At 36.4% G+C, this 26,258-nt stretch overlaps 2 protein-coding genes, 2 long non-coding RNA genes and 2 other non-coding genes across 12 annotated transcripts; 4 read left to right on the top strand and 2 right to left on the bottom strand.

The window, feature by feature from the left end:
* The first annotated feature begins 978 nt into the window (after positions 1-978).
* Positions 979-3,407, top strand: LOC103328420 (putative L-type lectin-domain containing receptor kinase VII.2). The gene has a single exon (XM_008230809.3). It carries the CDS (start codon positions 1,209-1,211, stop codon positions 3,294-3,296), a length of 2,088 nt encoding a protein of 695 aa, XP_008229031.2. The 5' UTR covers positions 979-1,208; the 3' UTR covers positions 3,297-3,407.
* Positions 3,408-4,352: 945 nt separating this feature from the next.
* On the top strand, positions 4,353-4,423 carry TRNAG-GCC (transfer RNA glycine (anticodon GCC)). The gene has a single exon. It is a non-coding gene; the product is annotated as a tRNA-Gly (tRNA).
* Positions 4,424-4,431: 8 nt separating this feature from the next.
* Positions 4,432-9,801, top strand: LOC103328387 (uncharacterized). Of its 7 annotated transcripts, none has more exons than XR_016126357.1 (7): positions 4,434-4,596; positions 4,702-4,885; positions 5,488-5,610; positions 6,391-6,556; positions 6,830-7,047; positions 7,237-7,389; positions 8,429-8,889. It is a non-coding gene; the product is annotated as an uncharacterized LOC103328387 (long non-coding RNA). The 7 variants fall into 7 exon arrangements; XR_016126356.1 differs by adding an exon at positions 9,396-9,801 and having other exon boundaries at positions 4,442-4,596; positions 6,391-7,047; positions 8,429-8,537; XR_016126358.1 differs by having other exon boundaries at positions 4,432-4,596; positions 6,391-7,047; positions 8,426-8,889.
* Positions 9,802-13,383: 3,582 nt separating this feature from the next.
* On the top strand, positions 13,384-14,914 carry LOC103328386 (uncharacterized). Its single transcript, XM_008230777.3, has 3 exons — positions 13,384-13,699; positions 13,819-14,047; positions 14,286-14,914. Exons 1-3 carry the CDS (start codon positions 13,475-13,477, stop codon positions 14,702-14,704), a joined length of 873 nt encoding a protein of 290 aa, XP_008228999.2. The 5' UTR covers positions 13,384-13,474; the 3' UTR covers positions 14,705-14,914.
* Positions 14,915-15,500: 586 nt separating this feature from the next.
* On the bottom strand, positions 15,501-17,278 carry LOC148917677 (uncharacterized). The gene is made up of 2 exons (XR_016126283.1): positions 17,021-17,278; positions 15,501-15,808 (listed from the first exon to the last, which is right to left on the bottom strand). It is a non-coding gene; the product is annotated as an uncharacterized LOC148917677 (long non-coding RNA).
* A 7,836-nt stretch (positions 17,279-25,114) lies between these two features.
* LOC148917676 (small nucleolar RNA R71) lies at positions 25,115-25,221 on the bottom strand. Its single transcript, XR_016126501.1, has one exon. It is a non-coding gene; the product is annotated as a small nucleolar RNA R71 (small nucleolar RNA).
* Positions 25,222-26,258: the final 1,037 nt, after the last annotated feature.

Here is a 26,258-nt window from a genome sequence, read left to right as displayed (position 1 = left end):
CTCTTTGCATTTGCAGAAGAAATAAAACAAAATATGTTGAACTTCAAAACATTGAAATGATTTCCATTTCAAACTGGAATAAAGAGTTTTCCAACAATTATTTTAAAGAATGAAACAGTTTATAACATGTTTTAAAGAATCAAATGCGATCTGAAGTCTTTTATAGGGCCTTGAAGGATCTAGACATCTATACTTTGAATATATTATTTTCAACAATTAGTTTACAGTAAATCGGGCACCCGAAAGAGGACATCATCGATTTTATCTTTAAACATTACATTTCTCTAGAAGGTAATCCTCGAGTGCAGATAGCTGCATGCCGGCCGGGCGATTAACTAAGAAAATTTTGTTCAGAGACTTTCTTCGTGCGATGAGCAGCAAATTAAGAACTGTTATATATGAAAGAATTACAAACAAAGCAATGCGATGGTCTCTACACAATGTGATGTTTGTCTATATCTTCGTAGTTTGGATATTTTGAATTTATCTTTCCGCAAATAAAGTGCTAAACAAGTATCAAAATCCTATCCGCAGATTTGAACTTTGACACAACTCTAATACAACTAGATTGAATGGACATTACTACTCTTCATTTCTTGATTGCAAGGTCAACTTGTTTGATTTTCCGTTTGCAAGCCGTCAATGGGCATGAAAGTCAATAAAGGTACCTTCAAATTCAAATATTCCCATTACCAATTTGCCGGCTGCAATCTATGACCATGATCTGTTGTCTGGGAGACTAAGACCGCCTCAAACTTGATACACTGTTTCCAGTAAATCTAGCCAATAACACGAAAACAAAAACCACTTTTAAAGATACATTTAGCAATTACATGTTAGCAAAAATACACAAATATCTTTCTAGACACAAGTGCAATTACACGTACCTTTTCACCATAGAAGTCAATTAAGGTACCTTCAAATATCATAATAAAATTAAAAAAAGTACCCCATGACCATGATGATGATGTTTCAAACAAAAACAAAAGCACCTAAAAAAAAAAGGATATTCCAAACAAAAACAAAAGCATGTTTCCAAGAAACAAGCTTGTTCTGAAATACAGGTTCTTTTTTGGTTGGTTTCCACAACACAACACACAGACTGTTGTATATGAGATTTGAACCCCCTCGACGAAAGGCGGCTAGAGCCGATGTTCTTATTTCCTTACAAAAAAATCAGTGTTCTCTGAAATCTCCCTCTTTCACATATGTCTTCTCAAATCCTCTATGTCTTCCTCAACACTTGGATCATGCTAATCATAGCAATCCTCAGCCCAAACTCAGTTTCAGGCACCACAGAGTTCATCTTCAACACCAACTTCAACTCCACCAGCCTCAGTCTCTATGGAAACGCCACAATCCAATCCTCCATTCTCAGCCTCACAAATGACACCACCACCTTCTCTTTGGGACGCGCCTTGTACCCTCAAAAAATCCCCACAAAACCCTCCAACTCTTCAAGTTCAACCCCACTTCCCTTCTCAACCTCTTTCATTTTCTCCCTTGCACCCTTCAAAAACCTCCTTCCTGGCCATGGTTTTGTCTTTGTCTTCTTACCCTTGCCGGGTCTAGCCGGTGCAAGCTCAGCTCAGCATTTGGGTGTTTTCAACTTCACCAATAATGGTGACCCCAATAACCATATTTTTGGTGTTGAATTTGATGTGTTCAAAAACCAGGAATTCCAGGATCCTGATGCTAACCATGTTGGTGTGGACTTGAACTCACTTGCATCTAATGCTTCATACACTGCAGGGTATTGGAGTGGTGAGTTTGATGAGGATTTCAATGAGTTGAAGCTTAACAATGGGGTCAATTATCAAGTGTGGATTGATTTTTTGGATTCAAAAATTAATGTTACCATGGCTCTTGCTGGTGTGAAAAAGCCCAGGAAGCCATTGATAAGCGAGGTTGTGGATCTTTCTGGGGTTCTTTTGGATGAAATGTATGTGGGGTTTTGTGGAGCAACTGGAGCATTGGTTGAGAGCCATAGGATATTGGCTTGGAGTTTTAGTAATTCAAATTTTTCGATTGGTGACGGTTTGGTGACTCAGAATTTGCCTTCGTTTGTGGCTTCAGGGGACTCTGCTTTTGGATCAAAAGGGTTCATTGTAGGGGTTAGTGCTGGGGGTGTGTTAGTTGTTTGGTGTGTGGTCTTGGTGTATGTGATTTTGGTGAGGAGAAAGAGGAGGAAGGGGAAAAAAGGGGAGGAGATGGAGGAAATTGAAGATTGGGAAATGCATTATTGGCCTCACCGGATTGATTACGAAGAGATTCGAAAAGCAACGGAGAGATTTGCAGAGAAAAATGTGATTGGGATTGGAGGGAATGGGAAGGTCTATAAAGGGCTTTTAGCAGGAGTAGAAGTTGCAGTTAAAAGAATTTCACATGAGAGTGAACATGGGTTGAAAGAGTTCTTGGCTGAGGTTTCAAGCTTGGGAAGATTGAAGCATAGGAATTTGGTAGGATTGAGAGGTTGGTGTAAAAAAGAGAAGGGTAGCCTGATCTTGGTTTATGATTACATGGAAAATGGGAGCTTGGACAAGAGGCTGTTTGAGAGCAATATGTTGAGTTGGGAAGAGAGAATTAAGGTCTTGAAGGATGTGGCTTCTGGGATTTTGTATTTGCATGAGGGTTGGGAATCTAAGGTTTTGCATAGAGACATCAAGGCAAGCAATGTGCTACTTGACAAGGATATGAATGCTAGGTTGGGGGATTTCGGATTGGCTCGAATGCACCAACATGGGGAAATGACCGCCACCACTCAAGTCGTTGGGACCGCAGGGTACATGGCACCAGAAGTGGTTCGAACTGGGCGAGCCTCACCTCAGGTTGATGTGTTTGGTTTTGGGGTACTAGTACTGGAGGTGGTGTGTGGCCGGAGACCGATTGAAGCCGGGCAGCCAGGCTTGGTTGATTGGGTTTGGAGGCTAATGGAGAGGAGTAAATTGGCATTTGCTCTTGATGAGAGGCTGAAGACTAAAGGTGGATATAGCATTGAGGAAGTTGAGAGATTGCTTCATTTGGGTTTGCTTTGTGCATATCCTGAAGCTCATAGAAGGCCAACAATGAAGCAAGTTATGAAGGTACTTGAAGGTGCAAGTGATGCCACTGATGATCAATCTGAAGGGGAAGGGATGAATGTAAATTTGCTGCACAACATTAGAACAACTCCAATGTGGTCTACTTATCGCTGGAACATGAGAGGACAGGGACACCCTACATTTGAAGACATGAAAAATTCCTTATCTTCTTCATTATCTTTGTCTGGATCAGATATAATTAGAGTTGGTAGATGATTAGTTGCAGTTCATGTATCATAATGATAGTTTGATTTGTTTGGTCTGCTTTTGTGTGCTCTGACAAACATTAGGACTATTTATATTCTTTAAATACAAATCATTTGTTCATTTTTGTGCTCAAGTAGTGTTAGGACATGTTATAGCAGATTTGAGTTCATATTATTTTCTATGAACATACAACACAAAGGGTAAAAATGCAGTTTTCATAACCACGTCAAACACAGCTCTCTGAAATGTTCTCTGAAAAGAAAGAGAAAACAAGAAAAAGAAAAAGAAGAATATACATGCAGAGTGTCTTTCTAATCACGACCTTGAGGCAGTAAGCATTCGGTTAAAAGAAGGAAAAAAAAACAGCAAGCATTAGGGTAAAATTGAATAGCGGTTCTGTTGACGGGTTAAGGTTTAACTTAGAGATTTTTTTTTTGAATTAGGGTTTCAATTTCAGGGAAATGGGATAGATAGGTGAATTATGGTTCCAATTTGGGTGAAATGGGTAGAAGAGAGCTGGATAGGTCCTTTTTTTTTTTTTTTTTTTGGTCGGAATCAAGTTTCATTCAATATAAAGCCAAAGGCAATTACATCATAGAGAAACTCAAAAAAAATGAGATTGAAAAAGCTCTAGAAGATGTTTTAAAATATATATATATATATATTTTATACGGGGTCATTTTAGAAGATACTTGTACTCAAATTGATGTTTTTTTAGATTACAGAATGTGACCGAGGAGACCAATCCAACTAACACCCCATTGATAGCAAAAATGAGAGACTTGGAAGATCAAAATAACAGGAAATTAGTTGAAGAATCAAAATAAAACTCGGGTATAAGTTTACGAACAACTACGGTTGAAAACCCTTAGACACTAGTTAGCTTTTCATAGGTGCCACTCATTGCATTATCCTTACACAAATAAATCCTTCAAGTAACAATCACCAATGGGTGAAATTGATGGAAACCTGAGTCTCAACATCGCCTTGGCCTAAAAAGGGAAAATGCCACCAACTCGACGCGCATTTCTTCTTATATGATCTGGAAGAGCAATTGAACAACAAGCACCAGTGGTCTAGTGGTAGAATAGTACCCTGCCACGGTACAGACCCGGGTTCGATTCCCGGCTGGTGCATTTGTTTTTCACAAACCTTTTTTGTCTCCCGACATTGTGACCGAAACCTGAAACAGCAGAGGTTTCTTTGTTTTGTTCCATTTTACATAGAAACCATAACCAAACACGGGATCCTTCTTTCCCGACATTTCTGCATTGAAGAAATTGGTTTTTCCTTTTTGGTGAGCTCAGAGGTAAGCTTCCAAACCAAAACTGTGTTCCATGGTACAAATCTTTTGAATTAGACAACATTCTGAATCTGGAACTGACGTGGGTCGTCATTGTTTATCTGTCAATAGGCTGATTGTATGTAGCAGTTTATGCGTTGCTTGCTTTCTTTAGTTCAATGATTTCTGTGAAACTGCTTTCATTGGTTGGCAAAAGGGTTGATGGCTGCTGCAAATGCTGGCTCATTTGGAACTTGGGTTTTACAAGTACAGTAGAAGGGGATGGAATTTTCTGTTTCTTCTATATAAGAAATAGGTTCCTTTTTTTTTTAATTTTTTTATATATTTATTAATCTTTTACGTTTATACTGTAAGACAAAGAAGACAAAATGAAAGCATGTAGGGGGAGAACATGGTTTAGGGTCAATTTAATTATGAAACAATTTTAATTTTTTGTGATATAACTGGAACTCTTGGTTTTAAGGGAAAGGAAAAAACTTAACTGTGCAAGAAGGACTGCTTAATCTTTTTCTGTGTATACTTTTAAATAAGAAAACAGAGCAAATATCACCAAGGTTGGGAATCTTCCCTCCACTTTTGCAGTTTCTCGTCGACTTTTGTGTTTAATTAATTGTCAATTATTGTTGATTAACTTCTGTACAATTATCTGAAAAGATGGACATTTCAGTAGAGTGTTCTACACATATTTAGTCTTGCCTCCTTTAGTGTCTGTTAAACTTTTCGAGGTTATCTTTTTGGCTATGGTTGTACACTTCCTCAAGTGCTCAACCAAATGGAATAAGTTCTAACAATTCAATTAAGTATAGATTCAGAGTTCCTATCAATTCATCCATCAGCCATCCATTACTTCATTTGTAAATGGAAGTGTTTTTCAATTGTCTCTCACTGGCAATGCAGGACTCTTACCTTGGAATGTATGGTACTTTTAAGTCTTTGTGGTAAATATATTTCATCGGTGAAAGAGAGAGAGCGAACGGGGTTTATTAATTGCATTTAAGAAATCCAAGGCATAAATTAAAAGTAAGTCTCTTATCGTTATCAGCTGTTAGAGCAGTTGGTAATTTATTTCTTTTGACTTCTGATAATCTTCTGAATTCTTGTTCTGCTAGGTTTGTGCTTATTTGCTTAATTTTCCATAACTTGTCCCACCCTAGCCAGTTAAAATATGATTGGTACATGTGTTTTTTTGTTGAGCAGACCTTGTAGGGTTTCCAGCCATTTAAGTGCATTTAAGAGATCCAAGACATTGTGTTTAGGGTTTATGGATACTAGGAGGCAGCCAGTTTGATTCAAACATTGCAGTGACTATAATTTTTCTATTAACCATATGAGACTTTTTACCCTGAGGTGACCTAATACTATTGAGGAGTTTCATGTTTTCGGTCAGCAATTGAAGTTAGTGCACCCTGAATTCTTTGAAAACATAATTCTTATAGGAAAAGTGTCCTCTGGAATTGAGTAATTGACTCTCTGTGATCAAAATCAGGTCTTTTCATTTTATACATTGGATAATGTTCAAATACCTACCATGGTTGGTGAAAGAGCGTGAAGGAAGGAATATGGGTTGATGTTTGATTAAGTTTATAGGAAGACATCAAGAATCTTAATCGTTGTTAAATGTTGCTGGTGTATGCATAAGTCCTTTGTTGTTGGAATAATCAACAAGCAAGAGGCAGACTACATTGCAAACTTTATGAGAATAAATGCATTTATTTCTTATATGTAGTTTTGTGTAGTTCCTTAGTCTTGCAAGCTAATCTGATTCTTGAAAGAGTTATTGGAAAATTGTTTACTTTCCAGAAACTGTATGTCGAAACTTGATTGTGGGCTCATGCTACTGGCTGGACATGAATGGATGGTGGATTGGATCTTATTTTGTACTAACTTCACAACCATCCAATCATGGTGCACAACTAACATCTTAGAACAACTGCAAATGGTGCAGAACCCTTCCCATGGCTCATTGGCAAGTAACCAAATTGTATTTTAATTGTTGCAGCTTCCTTCATCATTTCATGACTGTAATTAAGTATTACTTTTCAGCATTCTAAGGGATTTTGAGAGGTTTCTTAAATTTAAAAAAAAAAAAACTGAAAAGAACAGTTTATCTTCAAGGGATTATTTGATTAACTTATATCTATATATATTTTACAAATAGTTACAAGTAGAACATGATTAGTCTGTCATCATCAACTCATAAACACTCCCATCATCATGTAAATTTTTGTTGTCTTCACAGTCAGTTTCTCAAACCTTCATTCTATCCTAACTCTTCCTCTTGAAGATAAGTATTTCCAATCCATTGAATTATTATTCTTTGATCACATTCGTGTAAATTTATTTATCTTTTCATGCGTAACATTGTTTATAAATCACATGCTGTCCTTGGTTTCAGTCTCCTTGCTAAGTTCTCATAAACAGATTATCAGCGCAAGATACTTTTCCATTTATTGTTGGGTATGATTTCTCATTGTTCAAGTAGTGATATCATTTATATACTCAAATAATGTTCTCTTTGTCTTGGGATTTTCAATAAGAGATCATCTTTTGGTTTTGAGTATGAAATGGCCTTATAAAGTCGGCTTGCAAAGGAAGGGTTCCTGATGATAGATAACCTAATCTTTTGAAGTCTTTTTGTAATGTCAGGATGCTAGTTATTGGCATTTTGTGACAAAAAAACTATCGAAAACTGAATGATGACAACAAGGGAATCACTCTTCAACTAATATGTTCGACGTCTTTCGAAAATAAGCATGTCATCTTCAAAAACACTGCTAAAACATCGGAGGGACAGAGACGGTGAGTGCGAGTGGTAATTAGGACAAAGCATGCTGTAGAATTTTTTCCATAGTTTATCTGCCCATTTCATATGGCTTAACAATAACATTGAGAGACACAGGAGGAGGCTGGCAAAGGGGAATTAGTATAAAGCATGGTTGCAAAATTTGTGTGTTTTTTTTAAGGAAGAAATTTTTGTGTTATTATCACTTCCCCTTTCGCATGACGTTTCAATTTGGGTTCTGTTCTATGTTTCCAAGGCTTAGCTTTGTTATGATATAAAACCAGTCGCAACTTGCACGCCAAGAACATTAGTCTAGTGCTGCTTATCTTAATTTATTCCCCATGCAATTTTTATTATGATTTCATAAAACAACTTGTTGAAAGTGTCTCTTAAAAATAATGAGCAGCAGATGGCATGCATTTTTTAATGGATAATTTGTAAAAACAAAGTGAGTTTAATTCAATGGCCTACTTGTTTATATATGATTTCTCTTAATCAGGTAGCTTTTTTCTGCATCTAGAGAACATTAGCATATCCTGCTCCAATAGATTCAGTTGGATATGTTACAATTTTTGTAACATATGCTTTTTTTTCATAATGAAAATAAAGAAATAATCACAAACAATTACAAACTGTGTGGTCCGTTTGCTGTAATTGCCATGTAAAGACAAAGCCTGTCTGATATTTTGTGTTCTGAGAGTGGAAGGTATGCTTTATAATGATTTCAACATCAATAAAATGGGGCATCATAACTTCTTCTTCATCATCATCACCAGTCCTTATTGAATAGACATCAGAGTGGACCTCAATAATATTCTCTGCTATGTTCCACTTGCTTAGCGTCAAGTTTTATAAGTTTATTAAGCTAGTGGTGCCTGTCAATTTGCAGCTATCTTTTCATTTGGCTTTCAAGTGGTAACATATAATAAACATTGTTATTTTAAATATCAAGTGGTGTTGTTTGATCTATTCTTACATTTGCACTTTTTACTCTTCATTATCTTGTGTCACTGATCAATAACTTATTTAAATCACTTCTTATCTTTGTACCAGCAGGCTTCCATGGACTATATACAGCTGTGTCTTTTCTGGTATCTTGATTCGAAATTCAGCATTCGGGATCAACTCGCCGGTAACATGATCAGTTCGCGTCCTCTACCGACTGGTATGGATAATCCACTACCATGGTTTGCATACTTATGCACCCAAAAACCTTCTGTTAGAAAGACATGAAGTGTTTTTTGAATATCAAACCAGGGTAAATAAAGAGTTAAAGAAAGGGTATATATATTTAGGGAGAAGAATAGTAAAAACATGATGTTTATAGTTCATGTCTATCCTCAAACTGATGCTTACAGTTTGTGGATCTTATGATATGGCCAGTAAAACAAATCTTTAAATCTATCTAATTTTAGGTTTTCCTTTTTTGGGATTTTCTCTGCTATATATTATTTCTTGAGCAAATCCCATGCTGTATTTGTGGTGTGAGTGTTAAGAATATCTTATTTTATTTCATCTATGATCATCTCTTTGAGCTGCAAGTAGGCTTTAGCTTTGTGTGTGTCCCATGGGAAGGCATAGGAGACAAAGTATCTGTTTCTTTTAAAAGGGAAAAGTCGTTCTCCAAGCTGTAAAAGTGCCAAAAGACCTTGACTTCATTGTTTTTAATAGCTAAATAATTAGACAAGTTGAAAAAAAAACTAATCTGTAAATTGTCATAGGAAGGCACTTTGGATAAGTATCTGTTTATTTTACTGATTATATGACTTTTTGGATAAGTGTATCTGTTCAGTCCGTTGTCATCTTTGTTTCTTTTAACATTTCATATATTATTAATCTACATCAAAGTTCTCTTTTCCAACAAGTTGATGAAAGTTGTTTCTACGCACTTTTCACCAGCATGAAATATATAATATACTCAAAATTTTAAGAGAACTGATCTAATTTGCATCATAGAGATTTGTTTCCATCGTTGAACGCATATCATCTTTTAACTGGTATGTTGTCATCTTTCATCGTTTAGATGCACATGGATGATTGACAATGGTTGATTAGTGTGCGCTTCACAGTAAGTTCCACACCAATCAACGGTTCACAAGATCACACCCAGTATTTGTGATTTTGTAAACTTGTTTGAAGAGAGAGATATTATAAGGGAATCTATGTACCACCCTGGTTTTGCAATGAAGCCAAGAAGATTATTATTTACGTTCTATCAACTGACGACGACAGTAATGGTTTTACCTGATGGAGAAAACTCATATGAAGGAGAGGCCTTGGCTGATACGTGCCACATAAGATTCCCATTTGAGAATATGCCAAAACATCGAAGGAGAGGCCTTGGCTGTTAGCATCAATCCTAATCAAGATCACAAGCCTACCAACAAGATATTATGAACCATTTAATGATACAACTTTATTTCTGTTGTCCGTTTTTTCCAATCTGGCACAACATTTTCCCATTATTTTTTCAAATGTCTGATTGTCTAAAAATAAAAAATAAAAAAATCTTGGTCTCTTGAAATTGAGGTGAAAGTGAAATTCACTATTAAACCGACATACAAAACTCCTGAGATTTTAGAAAGTACACTAACACCCTTTAAAATGTTTTCACAAAATCCTTCCTTTCTGATGTGTGGAGAGTTGAGGACCCCATTCCGATGTCTCGCCTTGGGCCCTTAAAATATGAAGACGGAACTTGGTAAATAACATTATTGTAATCCAAATTATAGGGTGCAACCTTTTATATTTTAATCATACCTTAAGTTTGTATTTGGATAGCCTAAAACTTTAGCTTAACTGGCATTGAGAGGAATCAACTAGTTCTTGCTATAGGTATTTATCTTCTCAATCTATTGATAAAGAAAAGGTAGCATCGCAATGCTTCCATAAATCATTTAAATATGGTGTGTTTTCATACTGAAAAGTATTCAAACTGCTATTTTATGTTTTATTTATTCATTTATATTTGATACTGCCAATTAAATTAAAAATAATTTGAAGGGGCTGGTAGCTTAAGTGGTTAAGAAAGTTTCTCTTGCACTCAAGGTCCTGCATTTGGATCCCCCTTCCCCAATATTGCTTGTGTCAAGAAAAACAATTTATTAAGAGTAGGGGGTTGCTCCTAGAGCTATTTTCACTTTGAGAGGGGAGGAAGCCATTGTTCTTCCTCTCCTCTCCCTATTCTCTTCCTCCCTCTCTTCTCCCCTCATTTTCAGAGACAAAAGGTTTTCCCTATTTGTCTTCGTTTTGTTATGATTTTCCTCCAACCATCACAGGAGGCTGCGTTTTGGGGTTGAATCTCACCTGCATTTTTGTGTCGGATCTCCACCACCATCATTTTTGCGATTTCTTTATGTGTAGTTTTCACCTCTCATTTGCGAGAGCCTTTCATCTCTCATTTGTGAGAGTTTTATTTATATTATTATGGCTTGGTTTTTTTTTTTTTCAAGCTTCATCTCTTTTTGATTATGCTGAGTTTACAACTTTAATTGGAATGCCTAAGCTAGAGTTTCTTCGATCCTATGTGATTCGTTTGTGGAGGCGCACTAGATTATCTTAATTTTGATGTTAGACTGCTCCGTTATTGTAATGGGTTTTTGTGGCTAGTTCGTATTGGCCCTTTGTAGCTAGTGACTTTTTTGGCTGAATTATGAATGCAATCCTACAATTTCTCAACAACAAAAAAAAGAAAAAAGAGTAGGGGGTTTTAATTTAGAACCTTCCAATATTTGAAAAGAAATACCACTATAGTAAAACGGTTAAGTTTTTCTTAAATTTAGAGGCTCATGATCTTTAGTGGGTAATAATGTAATTAAACTCAATACCACCATAGCCAAAACCCTCCTTCTAAATCTACATATCCAAATGTTGCTTAATTAGTTTTACCGTTGATCATTTGGTCTAATATCACCTTGTCTACATTTAATTTGAGGAAGTCTTCAGTTCAAATATCTTGAACAACAATTATTAAATTTAAAATAAGAAAAAACTCACTTGAGTTTAGTTGGATTGCAATTATAATGAAATTGATTGTTTGTCTAAAAATTGATGATTTCATATTAAAAAAACTTATGCAAATGACAAAATTATATTAAATGAATATATGTGCAATATAATCTCAAAGGTTAACTTTGTCATTTGGAGAATTTTTGTATATATAAAATCATCAATCTTTGCACAAAAAAAATCAATGTAAAGGGGAAACAATTTAAAACCTTCAAGGGGTGTTCATGTAATATCTGAAACTTCAGGAATTTTTGTGAAAAAAAAAAACCTTCAAAAAATGTTAGTGTAAATAACTGCGATAATGGAATGCTTGAGGGTTGATTGTGTAGTAAGCTAGTAACAAGTTTGGCAGTTTTTGTTTTAACTTTTTTTTTTCTTTGTGGGTAATTTGAAGGTTGGTAGCATTCTTGTTAGCCCTTGACAACAAATTCTTCTTGTTGTAATAAGCTCCAATTTCAGGTATATATATTTGTCCAATAAACTCGGCATTATGATTTGTGTCAAGACGCTTCCTTTTGTACCCACTTCTTAAATTTCAGGTATAGTTTTGGTCAATATAATTTGGTATTATGATTTGTTATAGATGGGAAACCACTCAAAATTCCACCACATTTTGACCCAATGAAATCGGCACCAGGAAGAGAAGGATTTTCTGACACCGAACTTGAATTTGTACCTACTTTTCTGTTCACAGTACTTCTTGTTTAATAAAATTTGTAATTACAATGCTACCCTTGCACCAAATCTTTAGAGATAAGAACAGAATTAATTATATATAATTTTTGCCATGGCGCAGATGACAGTGTTGGCCAACATGGCAATTATCAACGTTGGTGGACCTCACCGCGTACACAATAGTCAAAACAAACATGAAAAATGTGTGTAAAATGTATTTTAAAAATTTGGGTTAATCGTTTTATTAGTCTATGAACTCGAGTTCAATTATTAAGAAAAGGTGACTTTACATGAGATTTAAGAAATTATATTAAAAATCTCTAAGGTTTCAAACCGTTTTCACAAAACCTAATTCGTTAGTTTTCAGTTTGAAAATTGATTATGCTATAATTTTATTTTATTTTTTCATATAACAAAATTAACTTCTAATATTAGAACTTAGGAGTGTATGTACAATCTAGTTTCTATTGTTGAACTAGTTATTTGGAGAAATTTTGTTGATGACGTTAGTAAGTTTGGGATAAGAAAATTAATGGTAGAAGCTTTATGAAAACAGTTTGAAACCTCAAAGAATGTTAATGTCGTTTCTGATTATTTTTATTTTTATTGATATAAGTGATAATTTAAACTAAACTAAATTAATTTTATTACAAAATACTAATTTAGGTGTATAAAGCGGAGTTCACTATCCTGATTAACTAGCCATATCTGCATGATTTTTGAACCTTAAGAACTATCACTGTAAATAATTCCAGAGATAGGGAGTGTACCTTGGTGCTTTTTATGCTAATAATCATTATACCTCCCTATAAAAGTTTTGCACAACCATGGAATATGGGAACAATTTCACAACAACTATGGACAGATAGTGGGTCCCACTTAGAATGGGATAAGCCTATGGCCATCAAATCCTTAGAAAAAGCCACGTGTATTTTGTGCTTGATTGTGCCCACTGACCGCGGGCAGATTTTAACCTCAGTGGTCCCCACCACACAGCACCTCAGAGAGATTAGGATAAAGCCCACATCTTGTTACTCGTTTAATCACGATAAAAAGACACTATTATTATAATTACTAAAAATTTAAAAAAAAGAAAAGGAAAAATGCAATAAATGGAATATTCGGATAACTCTCGAGCTCAATTGCTTCAACGTTATTGGTCAATGCGTACGTGGACATTAGCTGTCCAAACCCGAAACAGACCGAATGCTTCAACCCACAGACGTAACACGAAGATGTTATGTTCGCGACGCCTTGTTAGTCCATGTAGGACACGTGGGCCCCAACCATAGACCTATAAATTGGACCACAGGTTTCCCAACCATTCAAGACCACGTGCATTACCATTACCTAGTTTTTTGACACAAACAACAAAGTGAGAGAGAGAGAGAGGAGAGAGGGAGATTCTAAAAATAAAATATGGCCGGAGCAATGGCTAGAATTCCGGTGATGCGCCGGAGCTCCGACGATATTTTGGAATTTCCCGGCAGCGCTGCAAGTCTCGCCGACATGGTTTTGGGTTTCATCGAGCAAGTCGAGGTGTCGCCGGAGAATATTACCTCTGGCTCCGATGAGGATGAGGAGAATTCCTTCAGTGTGGAAGAGAACAAGGCATTTTGGGAAGAACAAGACCAACTTCTCCAGGTGAATTTTTAATTTTTTTAAAAAAACTAATAGTCAAAACCCATTAATTTCATAATTACTTCGCAAATATTGGCATTTTATTTATTTATTTAATGTATATGGGGTACTTGGAATTGCAGGCAACATTGTGCAAGAGCAGTGGCATTGAGACCAAAATTCGGCAGGCCACCAAGGAGGCGTTACGGGACATAAACTCGTCGGCCGCAGAATATTGCGTGTGCTCGAAGCCTGTGTTTGGCGGTTGCCGGAGTTGTTTGCGCAACGAATTATGCAATCGGCTCATAGATTTTGGGTACAATTGTGCCATTTGCAAGTCCAAATGGAGAAGCTCAACAAGTACCCCAGCAGGTATATTCAATTTTCAATTTAATTTGAACTTTTTCAATTTTTTATTTTGATACAAGCGACAGTGTAAATTATTCTAAATTAATCTAATTTACAAGACTCGAACTTTGTTGTAAAGGCACATATACTCACCGCCTTGCCGGAGTTATAAAAAAAACTTCTTTTGTGGATGTGTGACACAATGCATATTTTTTTTATGTGCTTGTTTTGGGGATAAAATTGGTTTTTGATTAATTAACAGGAGAGCATACTTATTTGGAAGTGCTGGACACAAGTTCAAAGAGAGGGGAGATTAGGGTGGTGATTGAGCTGAATTTCCGAGCTGAGTTTGAGATGGCCAGAGCCAGCGAAAACTACAACAGATTAATCAGCTGGCTGCCCGAAGTGTTTGTCGGGAAAGCCGAAAGACTAAGAGCCTTGATCAAGATTCTGTGCTGCGCAGCCAAGAAATGTATGAAGGAGAAGAAAATGCACTTGGGGCCATGGAGGAAGCACAAGTACATGCAAGCCAAGTGGTTCGGGACGTTTGAGCGGTCCACGCCAGGGTCCTTGCCGGTCAGATTTGCAAACGGGCCTCCCAAGCCAAAGGCTTCCATGCTGACCTTTGATTTGCGGGAGGCCATGCCTGGCTTGCATTGCACTGCAGTTGAAGTTGTGTGATATGATGAAGGAAAAAGTTTTGCACGCGGTTTTGGTTTTAGGCCTCTCTTAGGCTTTAGCCAATTGTAACAAATTATATATCTATATGCATGTGTGAAGAGATTGCGAGGTATTAACAAAGTATATATGTAGAGAGGTTAATTGCTGTTGAGTTTTTTTCGAAAGGTGTGGTGGTTCAAAAACTTAAAATGATCCCTTCCCTTTGTTTAACTCAGTTAGCCTGTATTTGTGATGAAATTTTTATTTCCTATTTGTTTTTCGACATTAAACCTCATGTTTTGGTGTTTTATATTTATTTGTTTTATATAAGCGAATTGAAGAACCAAAACATGAGGTTGATGATTTCACATAGCTTGCATTTCAAAGAGGGATGGAGTCATGAAATAATTTTGTTGGGGGCCACTTTGAACAATAAAATGAGATGAACAAAATAATTAAGTAGTTATTTTCGAGAGTGATTCTCTTTAGATCGTTTCAGCTATTCGGCTGACTCAGGTCATTGAGGAAAGTTTTTAACTATGTTCACTATACTGCTAATGAGATAGCTCCATGTATAATCTTTGTCCTTGTACAAGGGTGAAATCAAGAATTTAAGATTGGTGGGCTAGCAAAAATTTTTAGCTTAAAATTTAACTTTTTTTTTTTTTTTGGGGTAATAATCTCAAAATTGAGATTTTGTTGTGATTAATGTTACAAAAAATCATATAAGGAGAACAATATTTCTAGGAATTTTATGAAATTGGTTTGGTGTGAAAATAATTGAATTCAGTGAGTTTAATATCAATTTGGACTAAAATGCTAGAATGCTAAGGTTTAAAATTAATGAATTTTTCAATAGATGTTCAAGAAATTGAAACGAGAAAAATCATCTGACGAACACGTTGGCATTTCTAGTAGTAACACCTTCCGAGTCAAAAGGACTGAAGCCGCCCACCACTCACAAGTTAAGGCTTGCAAGAGAAATTAACTAAGTTTCTGTTCTCAACATCAGTACAAACCAACCCTTTGGTTTCAAAATTCGGTATCATCTGGTATACTTTAACTGCATGATAAAACTCTACAACCACACCTGCCTCGGTCTCCGTCTCTGATGAGGTCCATTTCCTCGCAGAAGACAAGACAACAGTTCATTAAATACATGCATACCAACTTGAGGCAAAACAAGTATTAATTTAACATCATTTTGAAAAGAAGAACAACAATCAGAGGATCCATTCTTATGAAATCAAGGTTTTCACCAACCTACTCAAACTTTTAGTCTAGAGGATCCATTACTCTGCAACCTAGACCTCTCTCGGAGACAACTCACGACTCAACTGAGCAAACTAGAAGCTCAATTTAAATCAACCATTGCTCTTCCTCGTAGGCAACCAAATACTCTTCCGGAGTCAACCAACGACTCTCTTAGAGCTAACCTATAACTCTGACCAAACTAACCAATAGCTATTCTGAGCCAACCAACTACTCATCTCCAGAGCCAACCGCTTTACCACTCTCATAGAGCTAACCAAAGGTTTTGTCTCTCTATCAGAGCAAACCAAAAACTCCACGAATTCTCAACCACAAATAATCCTCGAATTATTACAAGCAAACCAACCCGGCACGCGTAGCTCGGAACCTTCAACAAAGGTAGAAGAATAATTTTTCTTTTTTCTTTTTCCTTAATACAAGACAATCTGTTCGAATCCCACAATCACCTAATAAATTGAAAGTTCAAACATATTTCATAATCTGCTCCCCAGGGCTTGTTACACAAAACAGAAGTCTTTACAAAACACACCACACTCAAGCGACTTTATCTACACAGCAACAACCGAGCCTCTTGCTCCAAACCTGCTCAAGGGTTCCTATTACCTGCAGGTCCCCCTGCACCGTCGAATAGTGTACTGGGTTCACCACACACAAACCCAATAAGCTTTTACGGCTCGTATGAGTAAATCACATCAGTATAAACATGTAATTTCGCACGTAATACGCAACAACATGCACTTTCATTAGCACCACACAATCATTGTGTTACCAAGGTACTCATGACAATCAAGTCATCCCAAACACTTACACACTACGATTATACCCCACGAAAGATCGTAGTTCCACACAGCCATACGCATTACACCTACAAAGGATGGCAGTTTTACACAACACACTACACTAATAAAGGATGAAAGTTCCACATAGCACACTACACCCACAAAGGATAACAACAAACACAAACAAATAAACTATGAATAACAAACACACGAAAACATCCACAAATCGACGTAGTAGTAAATATCACAACTCGTATTTAATTCACAATCTGAAGGTTTTACTCACTTCTTCTCCAAGCTGCGTAATATTGCTAAGCTCAACGAACCGAGCAACTTTGGCTCAAACAAACCTCAATGAGAAACTTGGACTTCAACAAAACCTACGTAAAGTTTGCAACTCAACTGCTAAACAAATCCAATAATGGTAGAGCTCCTAGCGCAACTCAACTCATCGTGCACTGGCACATAAACCGTGGTACATGTCTCTCGAGACATGCCTTGCCGTGACTCACTAAAGTCACCGACAACTCCCAAAAATGTCATGACCAACACATCGTCAATCTTATCCTCAACCTTGCGCAAATTAAAGATTAATTGCTCAAATAACGAAAATGCCCTTCGAACCAACCTGTGGTTGAAAGCGATCAATTTCCGTCCACAACACTTCAAAATTGTGACATACACATTGTTGATGTCAAAACAACATAAACAACACCAATTGTCCAAAAAGTCACTCTTGGGTCCAATGGGTCCCACACGTCCAACCAACACTCCATAAACCAGCCTCGAACCCACAACCTCAGCTTTCAAATCTGAAATCACCAATGAATTCTAAATAGTCTTGACATCACAATCGTCTAAATTTGGGCCTGATCCAATTGTCAGATCATCCTAGATCACATGATCACGCATGATCGAACAACGATCGTTCACCTCATACTTTGAAACACAATAATGTAAAATCATGAACGTCTAATGTTCGATCAGTTTAAACCTACAAAGTGTACAATACTAGCTACCATATATTGAAACTTGAAGGTGATCCAATGGTCCGATCATCTCCGTTACAATTATCCAGAATTAGCCAGGTTTTGATGGTCGGTCAAACGATGGAATATCGTAAATCCAAACACACCACCTTGAGAACTACAACCTGATCTAAAAACATTATCACCACTGCATTGCCACCGTCGGTGGGTGTGAATAGTAAATTTCGACAAAAAAAAACTTAGAATCCCTTGTCAAGAATTATATCAACATAAGTCAATCAAAGTTGAGGGTTTTTCCTAGCGACGAACGAACTTCACGGTGTCACCACGCATTGCACTTTGGTCCGATGGCCGTGATTCTTGTTGGGTTAGGCTTGTGAGGTGTCAGGTTTCCAATCTAGGTAGGTGGTGTCAATCACCTCCGTCAGAATTTTCCACAGAAGTCAACGGAAATCCCAATTTTGAGGTTATTATAGTAGATATATAACGACCTAGTATAATAAGAATTAAATCTGACCTTTGCACATTTAAATGCGTTAAAATTTCCTGGCATCTGCAAAATAAGCTTCACAAATACAAAGGAAAAATATAAATAATTAAGTTTAATATTCCCTATTAATGTGTTGTAGTTTTTTTTCCTTCTAGAAAGATGCCTTCTTAGAAATAGTGGGCAAACCGCCAAAAAGACCACAAAACTAGAGCATTAACCAGAAGTGGGAACAACAAATTGATGGGCAATATAGGTTTTTTCTTCTTCTTCAAGAACCTACATGGGTAGCCCACGGTAGCCATGTATGTAGTTTCACCACTGCCTTTGTACTAATTTTTTATATAGCTAGTTCCACTAAACGTCGAATGAAAAAAATAAACAAGATCTTCAATTTTAATCATTGCTTGGTCTTTTCAATAAGACTGTCAATCAGCAATTAAATGGTGTGTTTGGATGAAGGACTTTGAAGTAAGGGGACTTCAAAGTGATAAGATTTTGAAGTGAGGGGATTTCAAAGTGATAAGATTTTTTGTTTTCTCATTAAAACACGACATACCATCAAATTAAAAAGTATAATCAATGCGAGGACGAAGAACATTGAAATCTAGCATCATTTCATTCTGGAAACCGTGGCTGACAGAACTATTGCTGATATTTTTACAAAGTCACTCTCCAAACGTCCTTTTAAAGGCTTTCGTGCTCAGCTTGGATTGATTTCTAGAAAATCGCTTTAAAGGGGAGTATTAAAATTAGTGATTTTCGAGAAAGTCTTTTTATCTATCCACCATCACTCATCTTAAATTCACTTTCATCTACATACTTAGGTATGTGATTGTATGGCTGCTGTGATTGCCCCTTCTGCTGCAGGCCTGAGGTTCATGGCCATGTGGTTGGCTGCGACAGTTGCGAGCACAGCTTTCAGCTCACTTGCACTGGAATGTGCGGCTGCCAAGCTGTGAATTTAGAGGAATGGGTATGTGAGGAGTGTATGGGCAGTGGGGTTAGGAGCAAGTGCTGGCCGCTTGGAGTTGAGTCCAAGTAGATGTTGCAAGATTTTTCTTTAATTTTTAATTACACTTTTTCTTTTCCAACAAAAAAATTACTTTATTAAGATTTTAATTTATATGGACGGTTTTACCCCTCAATTTAACAACAAAATTGACAAACTTTGATGGTAGGACCAATTTGATACTAAATGAAGAGTTGAAGGACTACTTAAATGAAAAATTTAGTTCTGGACCAAAATGAGACTGGAGAAAACGTTGGGGGACCGTTTTGGGCAATAACCCTTATAATTTTGTTTGATTAACTGTGAATTTCCTAATACTTGTAAACTATTATTGTATTTGTTTCAAAATTACAAACACACACAAAACCCGACTAGTCATCACATTTTTTCTTGGCTTGGGTTGCTTTACTGCTCATGCTTTGTAATTGGGTTACCAAACCTATACACCATACTCGCATGCACGAATTACACTTCAGTCACAAATAAAGTTTTGATTTTATTTGCACCATTGCATAGACCTCGCTCTCACGAGTTAGTAGACACATAGTGAGCTCAAATAGGAGTTTTAACGAGGAAGTTATAGTCAACGGAAGTGTAGTGGCACAATCGAAATTTTTGGAGAAATAAAATTTTAAAAAAACCCAAGGTTAGACCCTCCCACGCCTGTTGCTTTTGTTTCTCCCATTGGTTAGACTCCATTTGGTGACTCCCACACAAATTATTCCCTCCTCTTCCCAAAGAGTTCTCTCCCAACTTCTCTGTAACATCCCGACCCAATTTTAATTATTCGTTTAATTTAATTAATTTAATTATGAAATTACAATTTTTCCCGCATGGGTAGGGTTATTTTGGTTACTTTTTAATCTGGAAGGATTTTTGGGAAATAAATGGCACCATGATGTAGATCGCGTCAAGATAAGTATTTAGACACGTAGTGGGCTCAAATCGAAATTGTAACGAAAAAGTTACGATCAACGGAAGCATAATGGCACAATCGTAAATATTTTGAAGTGGGTTCTCGCTCTCTCCTTCTCCCTCCTCATTGTTTCTCCCTCCTCCAACGCCAACCGGTTTTTCAAACAACGAAATCTCTGTTGTCCGCCACCAATTACGGTGCCACAACTTGCAAACTCTCTCTCTCTCTCTCTCTCTCTCTCTCTCTACCCAGCCCATCCATTTTCTCCAACCAAAAACCCGGCATTTGGCGGTTTGAGAGGAAAAATCTGAAACAACCATCGTCGAGCGGCGTTCAGCCACCTTGAGTTGCTCCGTCACTTGCAATAGGTAGCCCTCCCCTCCTCTTACTTTTTCCTAGGTTGTGCAAAAGATTTGGTGGTGTCACCACCGTATCGAGGTCGGGAAGTTCGATGAAAATCGTGCATTTTCAGCTTTGATTCGGCTATCTCCGGTCACTTTTTGGCCATGGTCCAAGAACAAAAGTTGCTACACTCATTGTTCTAATCATGTAGGTATAGGTGTTGACCAGTGGTTTGGAAATTTTTGATTGCGGGAGTTTACTCTGGGCATCCACAAGCTACCAGTGCGTGTGGCGGTGCGTGGGCCACTTTGTGGCGGGCTATTAGGTCCTAAAATTATCCCCATGTCGTCTCGAGCACAACGGTATGCTTGGATTTGAATTTGGTTACCGTTTGACTGTCGATTAGATTACGCATATTAGGTGTTATTCGGGTTCGATATGTTCGGACTGTTGGATCAACTCCATTTTCAGACATGTTGATCTAGGCACTTCTAGGATCGTGTAGGAATTTGCAGATCATGAATCGGAGCCCAAGATGCTTCGGTTTAATAATTCAAATATTAGGTTAAACGGTAATCATCCGATCGTGCGACCGTGAGTGATCCGACTATTCGATTTAGACCAAACTTGTAGGACATGTATAAACTCTATTGAATTTGTAAGAACTTTCGGATCAAAAATCGGAGGTCGTGGGCCCTGTGGGCATGGTTAACCAAGTTTGGGCAGTTTGACCCCTCGGTTGACCGTGAGTCTTCCGAGGTAGTTTCGCCCTTCGAAGAGTACTAGAACGACCTATTAACGAGTCTTGATTGTTATTTGAGTTATGTTGATTATGTTTGGATTATGAGATTGTTTTTTATTTTATTTTTTGTTTTGTTTTTTGCATCATATGGAATTCTTGGATATTAGTTTGATAATTGAAGTTATGGAATGGATAAGCATGGGATACTTGATCGATGGGTTGTGAAAGTGAGTCTTGGGTCTTGGCTATGTGATTATATTACAATAATACATTTTTATTTCCCTTAACATTTAATTTTAAAAGCAATTATAATGGGTAATTAAATAATGTTATTATTTTTACTTGGTCAAATTGGTTTAATGTTATTAACTTTCATCAATGACTTCCTATGTAGGCTTGTGTGTTGTGAAAACCAACTCAATTTGCATGCCAAGAAGTGTGTCACCCAAAAATAATGTACTAGTGGCCAATTAAAGAACTTCAACATATCCATGAAGCAATGATGATGAAGAAAGAAGTGCAATAGCACAATAAGAAAAGAATTGAAAAGAATGCATGAAGTGCCACACTCATGCCAAAAGAAAGGAAAAGAAGTATGGGATGGAAGCAAACAAGAAGAAATTGAATTCATATGCTTGTGAGTGTCATCCACTCCAAAGAAGCTCAAATTCAATGTCAATTCATAGGCAAGATGAAGTGGGAGTTAGGTATTGCAATAAAATAGGAATGGTGGTGTTGGAATCCATCATGATGTTTCTCCTTCTTAGCCCTATAAATAGAGAAGTCTTCAAGCTTGAAAACACACAACAAGCTCACAATCTTCTCTTGAGCTCACTCTCCTTCCTCCAATTCTTTTAGTTTTATTTTATGGGAAACTAACTTCCTAGCTAAGGCTAGGGAGAAAGCTTTTAATATGAGTATGTAATTTTTATTAGTTTGATCCAAATTTAAGCTTTAATATGAATTTGTAGTTTTTCTTTTTAATTAATTGATGAATGTTTGAAAATCTATTTCATGGGTTTAATCATGTTTTTTGCATTGTGCAGTAAAAACTTTCATGCTTTTAAAAGAGGAGATAATTACTAAGATTAATAGAATTTCGACGAAGATTATTTTTTGATAGTTTGTTGCCAATGGTACAAGTTATGCTTAGAATATTACTAAAGGAAATTAAAAAGAGCTTTAATTATTAATTATTTTGAACAACTACAATGAAAAATATTTTGTAGATCAAATTAATAAGAGTTGCATGCTTATGTTAAAAGTGGAACCCCAATGCCTTAGTGTTTTAATCAATTAAATTTTCTTTAAATCAAATCCTGCTTAAATCTACTTCTCAATCACAATTGTTCTTTTTCAACTCTGTTATTTTCTTTACACCGCTCTCTGTGGATACGACATTTGGACTTCCGAGCTACACTGCTATACAACACCTTCGCTTGGGTTTTGCAAAGTGGTACAAATCAATTATTGGCGCTGTTGTCGGGGAGCGGCTTGTCAAAGAGTACAGAGATCCCGTGGTCGGAGGTTTCTGCTTATCTGAAATTCTTCACATCTGGTCGAAACGCATCTCATTGTTAATATATATATATATAATTTTTTTTTGTTTATTTATTTATTTTCTTTATGCAACCTAGAGATCATCTAGGTAGATTTGTTAAAAAGATTGAAAATGTTAATTTAGAACATTTTGCTTCAACTTCTTCAATTGAAACATCTGACAAATCTGAAAGCATGACAGAAATTGTGAATAATGAATGAGAGGTTAATGCTCAGATTGTAAATAATGAAATAAGAGAAGAAGTAGTTGCACCTAGAACTTTAGAGACATTATTGCATCATATTCGTGCACCAAATCCTTCATGCATCATGTTTCCACCTAATGTGCCAAATTATGATTTCAAACATGGAATGATTCAATTGCTACCAATTTTTCATGGTATGGAAAGTGAAAATCCTACGTGCATGTTAGGGAATTTGAAGAGGCTACTGGCACTTTTTACAATGGTCAACTTGTTTGGGCCAAAAGAAATCTCACGACCGGCCCACTTCTCAGAAAGGCCCATGAAACAAAAAGAATAAAAGAGCGGGGCTTCAAATTATCATATCAGGAGTGAGTCCAACCCACGTCTTTTCAGTAGTGGCAGAAATGTAAAAAATGCCAAAATAAATGGCAATTACATTTTAGGCAAATCAAAGAATTAGATTGGGCCAAAATCTACTACCATCTCTCTCAAAGGCCCAGGAGCAAATCAACAGATCTTTTTGAAGGAACTATTCTCAAGGGAGCCCACCAGAAGCCCACGTGACTATCTAAAAACTTTGAAAGTCAACAATATCAACTGAAAGTGATAAGAGAGCTAAAATTGGGATAGGTACAGAAAGATGACATCTCTGAAAAACTCTGCCAAAACAGAAGATCAATTTATATATATATATATATATTCAAAGATATTTCTTCTACTCCAAAGAGGGTGATTCTCCCAAAAAGATAAGCAGGCTATGTTCTCAAAACAGAGATAAGCAGAAGAACATGGAGTTGTTCAAAACTGGAAAATCAAACTAACCATCACGATTTGAGCTCTCACAAGGGGCAGTTAGGATTAGAAAGGGGTTAGGTTCTCTTTCAAAATACATGGAAGTGATTGTCATAGGAGCTGACCGTTGAAAGCCTATCTGCCAGAACTGATAAAATCCCTTTTTCTTTGTATTTAAAATTAAGAGATCTTTTGAGAAATTTTTCCGCCCATTATGAAAAGAATTACCCTATTCCTAAGCATTTCTTATAAATATAAGAGGGAGTGAACAGGGCAAAGGGACAACAAAAAATCATCAATCAATGAAACAATCAAAAATCAACCAAAGGCAAAAACTCAAAATGATCACCTAATCAAGAACCTTCAAAGCAAACTAAAGCAACCAAAAGCTCATTTGAGCTATAAAAGAAGCCAGTTATAGATCAAGAAACTTCCAGGTTAGACTTAGAGAAATAAGTCATTCAAAACGAGACTTCTCTCATTACAAATTTGGTTTAGCAAAAGCCAAAACAAGAAGAGTTCGAGTTTTCACAAATATGAAAACCTCAATAAAGTTTATGGAGAGCCACGACCAAGCAGAATAGGTACCATAGTGCAGCTCGGTAACCCTCAAGTCCAACCATACGCCCCATTTAGACCAAAGAAGTTGCGATTACTGCCCGTTCAAAAAGCCTTCGGGCTCGAAATAGATTGAAGCTATGCCAAAATCAAACTTTGGTATCGATTTACAGTGAAGCTTAGCGATTGAAGCTGCTTCGATCCAGACATATGCAGCCCGGATTAGAAGCTTAGGCGAAATGAAATTTCAACCACCTTTTTGTCTTTCTAGAGTTGATTTTTCCCTTTCTAGTTTTGTAAAAGCGTAGTTCTGCCTAAACAATCCATTTTATTATCATTTATTCGGCCGAACTACCAATCTTGTCTTGAGATAAATTGTGAAGTCCTCATCAGTCTGAGGCAGGAAAAGAACTTACTTGAGAGATATTCCTCACCCAAATTCACAATCTTTTGTTTAAGAAATTAGTAACTTGGGGCGCAAGTTATCTATTTTAAGAAGTCTTGTTAGAATTGTTATTACTAGCAGTGGCACGCTCGCACACTAAAGAAAGTTGACTTGTTGACCAGTTAATGGTTTTCAAGGCAATGGAAACTTTACCCTACCATCACAGGAACAAAAACAAAACGAGTGAACACAACTTGATAGGATTAATTTCATAAGGTTAAAGTTTTTTCCATTTTCTTTAAAAGAGAAAGCGAAAAGTTGGTTATATTCATTAAGGGCTAGGTCCATAGGTTCTTAGGCGGAGATGACCCAAGCATTTTTTAACAAATATTTTCCTAATCACAAGACAATTGCTCTTAAGAAATGAATCTCCAATTTCTCTCTGAAGGAAAATAAAACTTTATATCAAACTTGGGAAAATTTTAAAGTGCTTTTGAATTTGTGCCCACACCATGGCTTTGAAAAATGATGTCTTGCTAGTTATATCTATGAGGGACTTCTCCCTCATGATCACCAATTTGTTGAGTGTATGTGTAATCAAAATTTTATGCAAAAAGACCCTGATGATGCCCTAGAATTTTTGGATGAAATTACTAAAAAACCTCATCAATGGACTGTCCCCAGTCCAGTTGAGACCACTGATCGGTCTAGAATTGCCATATCTTCTACTAATAAAGGAATTTATCAATTAAAAGAAGAAGATGATTGGAAATTAAAATTTGAGGTTTTGACTAAAGAGATAGCTGCTTTGAAAATGGAAAAATCAAATTTGCCTCAACTTGTTTATCAAGCTAATGTTGATCAAGTATGTAATTCTTGTTATGTAATTAGTCATACTGTTAAAAATTGCCCAATTTTTGAGGAAATGAAAGGAGCTTATGAGAAGCGTTGTGTTGTTGTTGGAAACTTTAAACAACAATATTCTTCTTCTTCCAACACTTACAATCCAGCAACAAGGAATCATCCAAATTTTCGTTGGAGCAATGAGCCACAACCTCAAGTAAGTGATAGAAATTCTTTCAATCATCATTTTCATGTGCAACTAATGCATTTAATGCTAGACCTTCTTTGACCGATACTCTTCAAGCATTTATGCAGGAACAACAGAAGTAAAATCAAAGGTATGATACCTTGTTTGGTCAATTGGTTGAAGAAAATAAAGAAATTAAAAGCCAAATTTCTAAATTGACAAATTCTTTTGCAATAAATGAAAAAGGAAAATTTCCTTCTCAAACTCAACCAAATCCAAAGGATGTTAATTCATGTGAAACCTCAATTGAACATGCTAAGTCTGTCATTACTCTTAGAAGTGGTAAAATAATTGATAACCCACCTTCACCAAAGGAAGTTGAAAAGTCTAGGAATAATGATGAACTAAACAAGTCCAAATTGAGTGAATCAAAAGAATATCATTTTCCTGCTCCTTTTCCCCAAGCTTTAAATCCTCCAAAGAAATTGAATCAAAATTCTGAAATTTTGGATGTCTTTAAAGAAGT

The sequence above is a fragment of the Prunus mume genome, linkage group LG4, assembly GCF_029339155.1.
Source record: "Prunus mume cultivar Tortuosa linkage group LG4, ASM2933915v1, whole genome shotgun sequence".
NCBI classification, from domain to species: domain Eukaryota; kingdom Viridiplantae; phylum Streptophyta; class Magnoliopsida; order Rosales; family Rosaceae; genus Prunus; species Prunus mume.
This window is presented reverse-complemented; position numbering and strand designations above follow the sequence as displayed.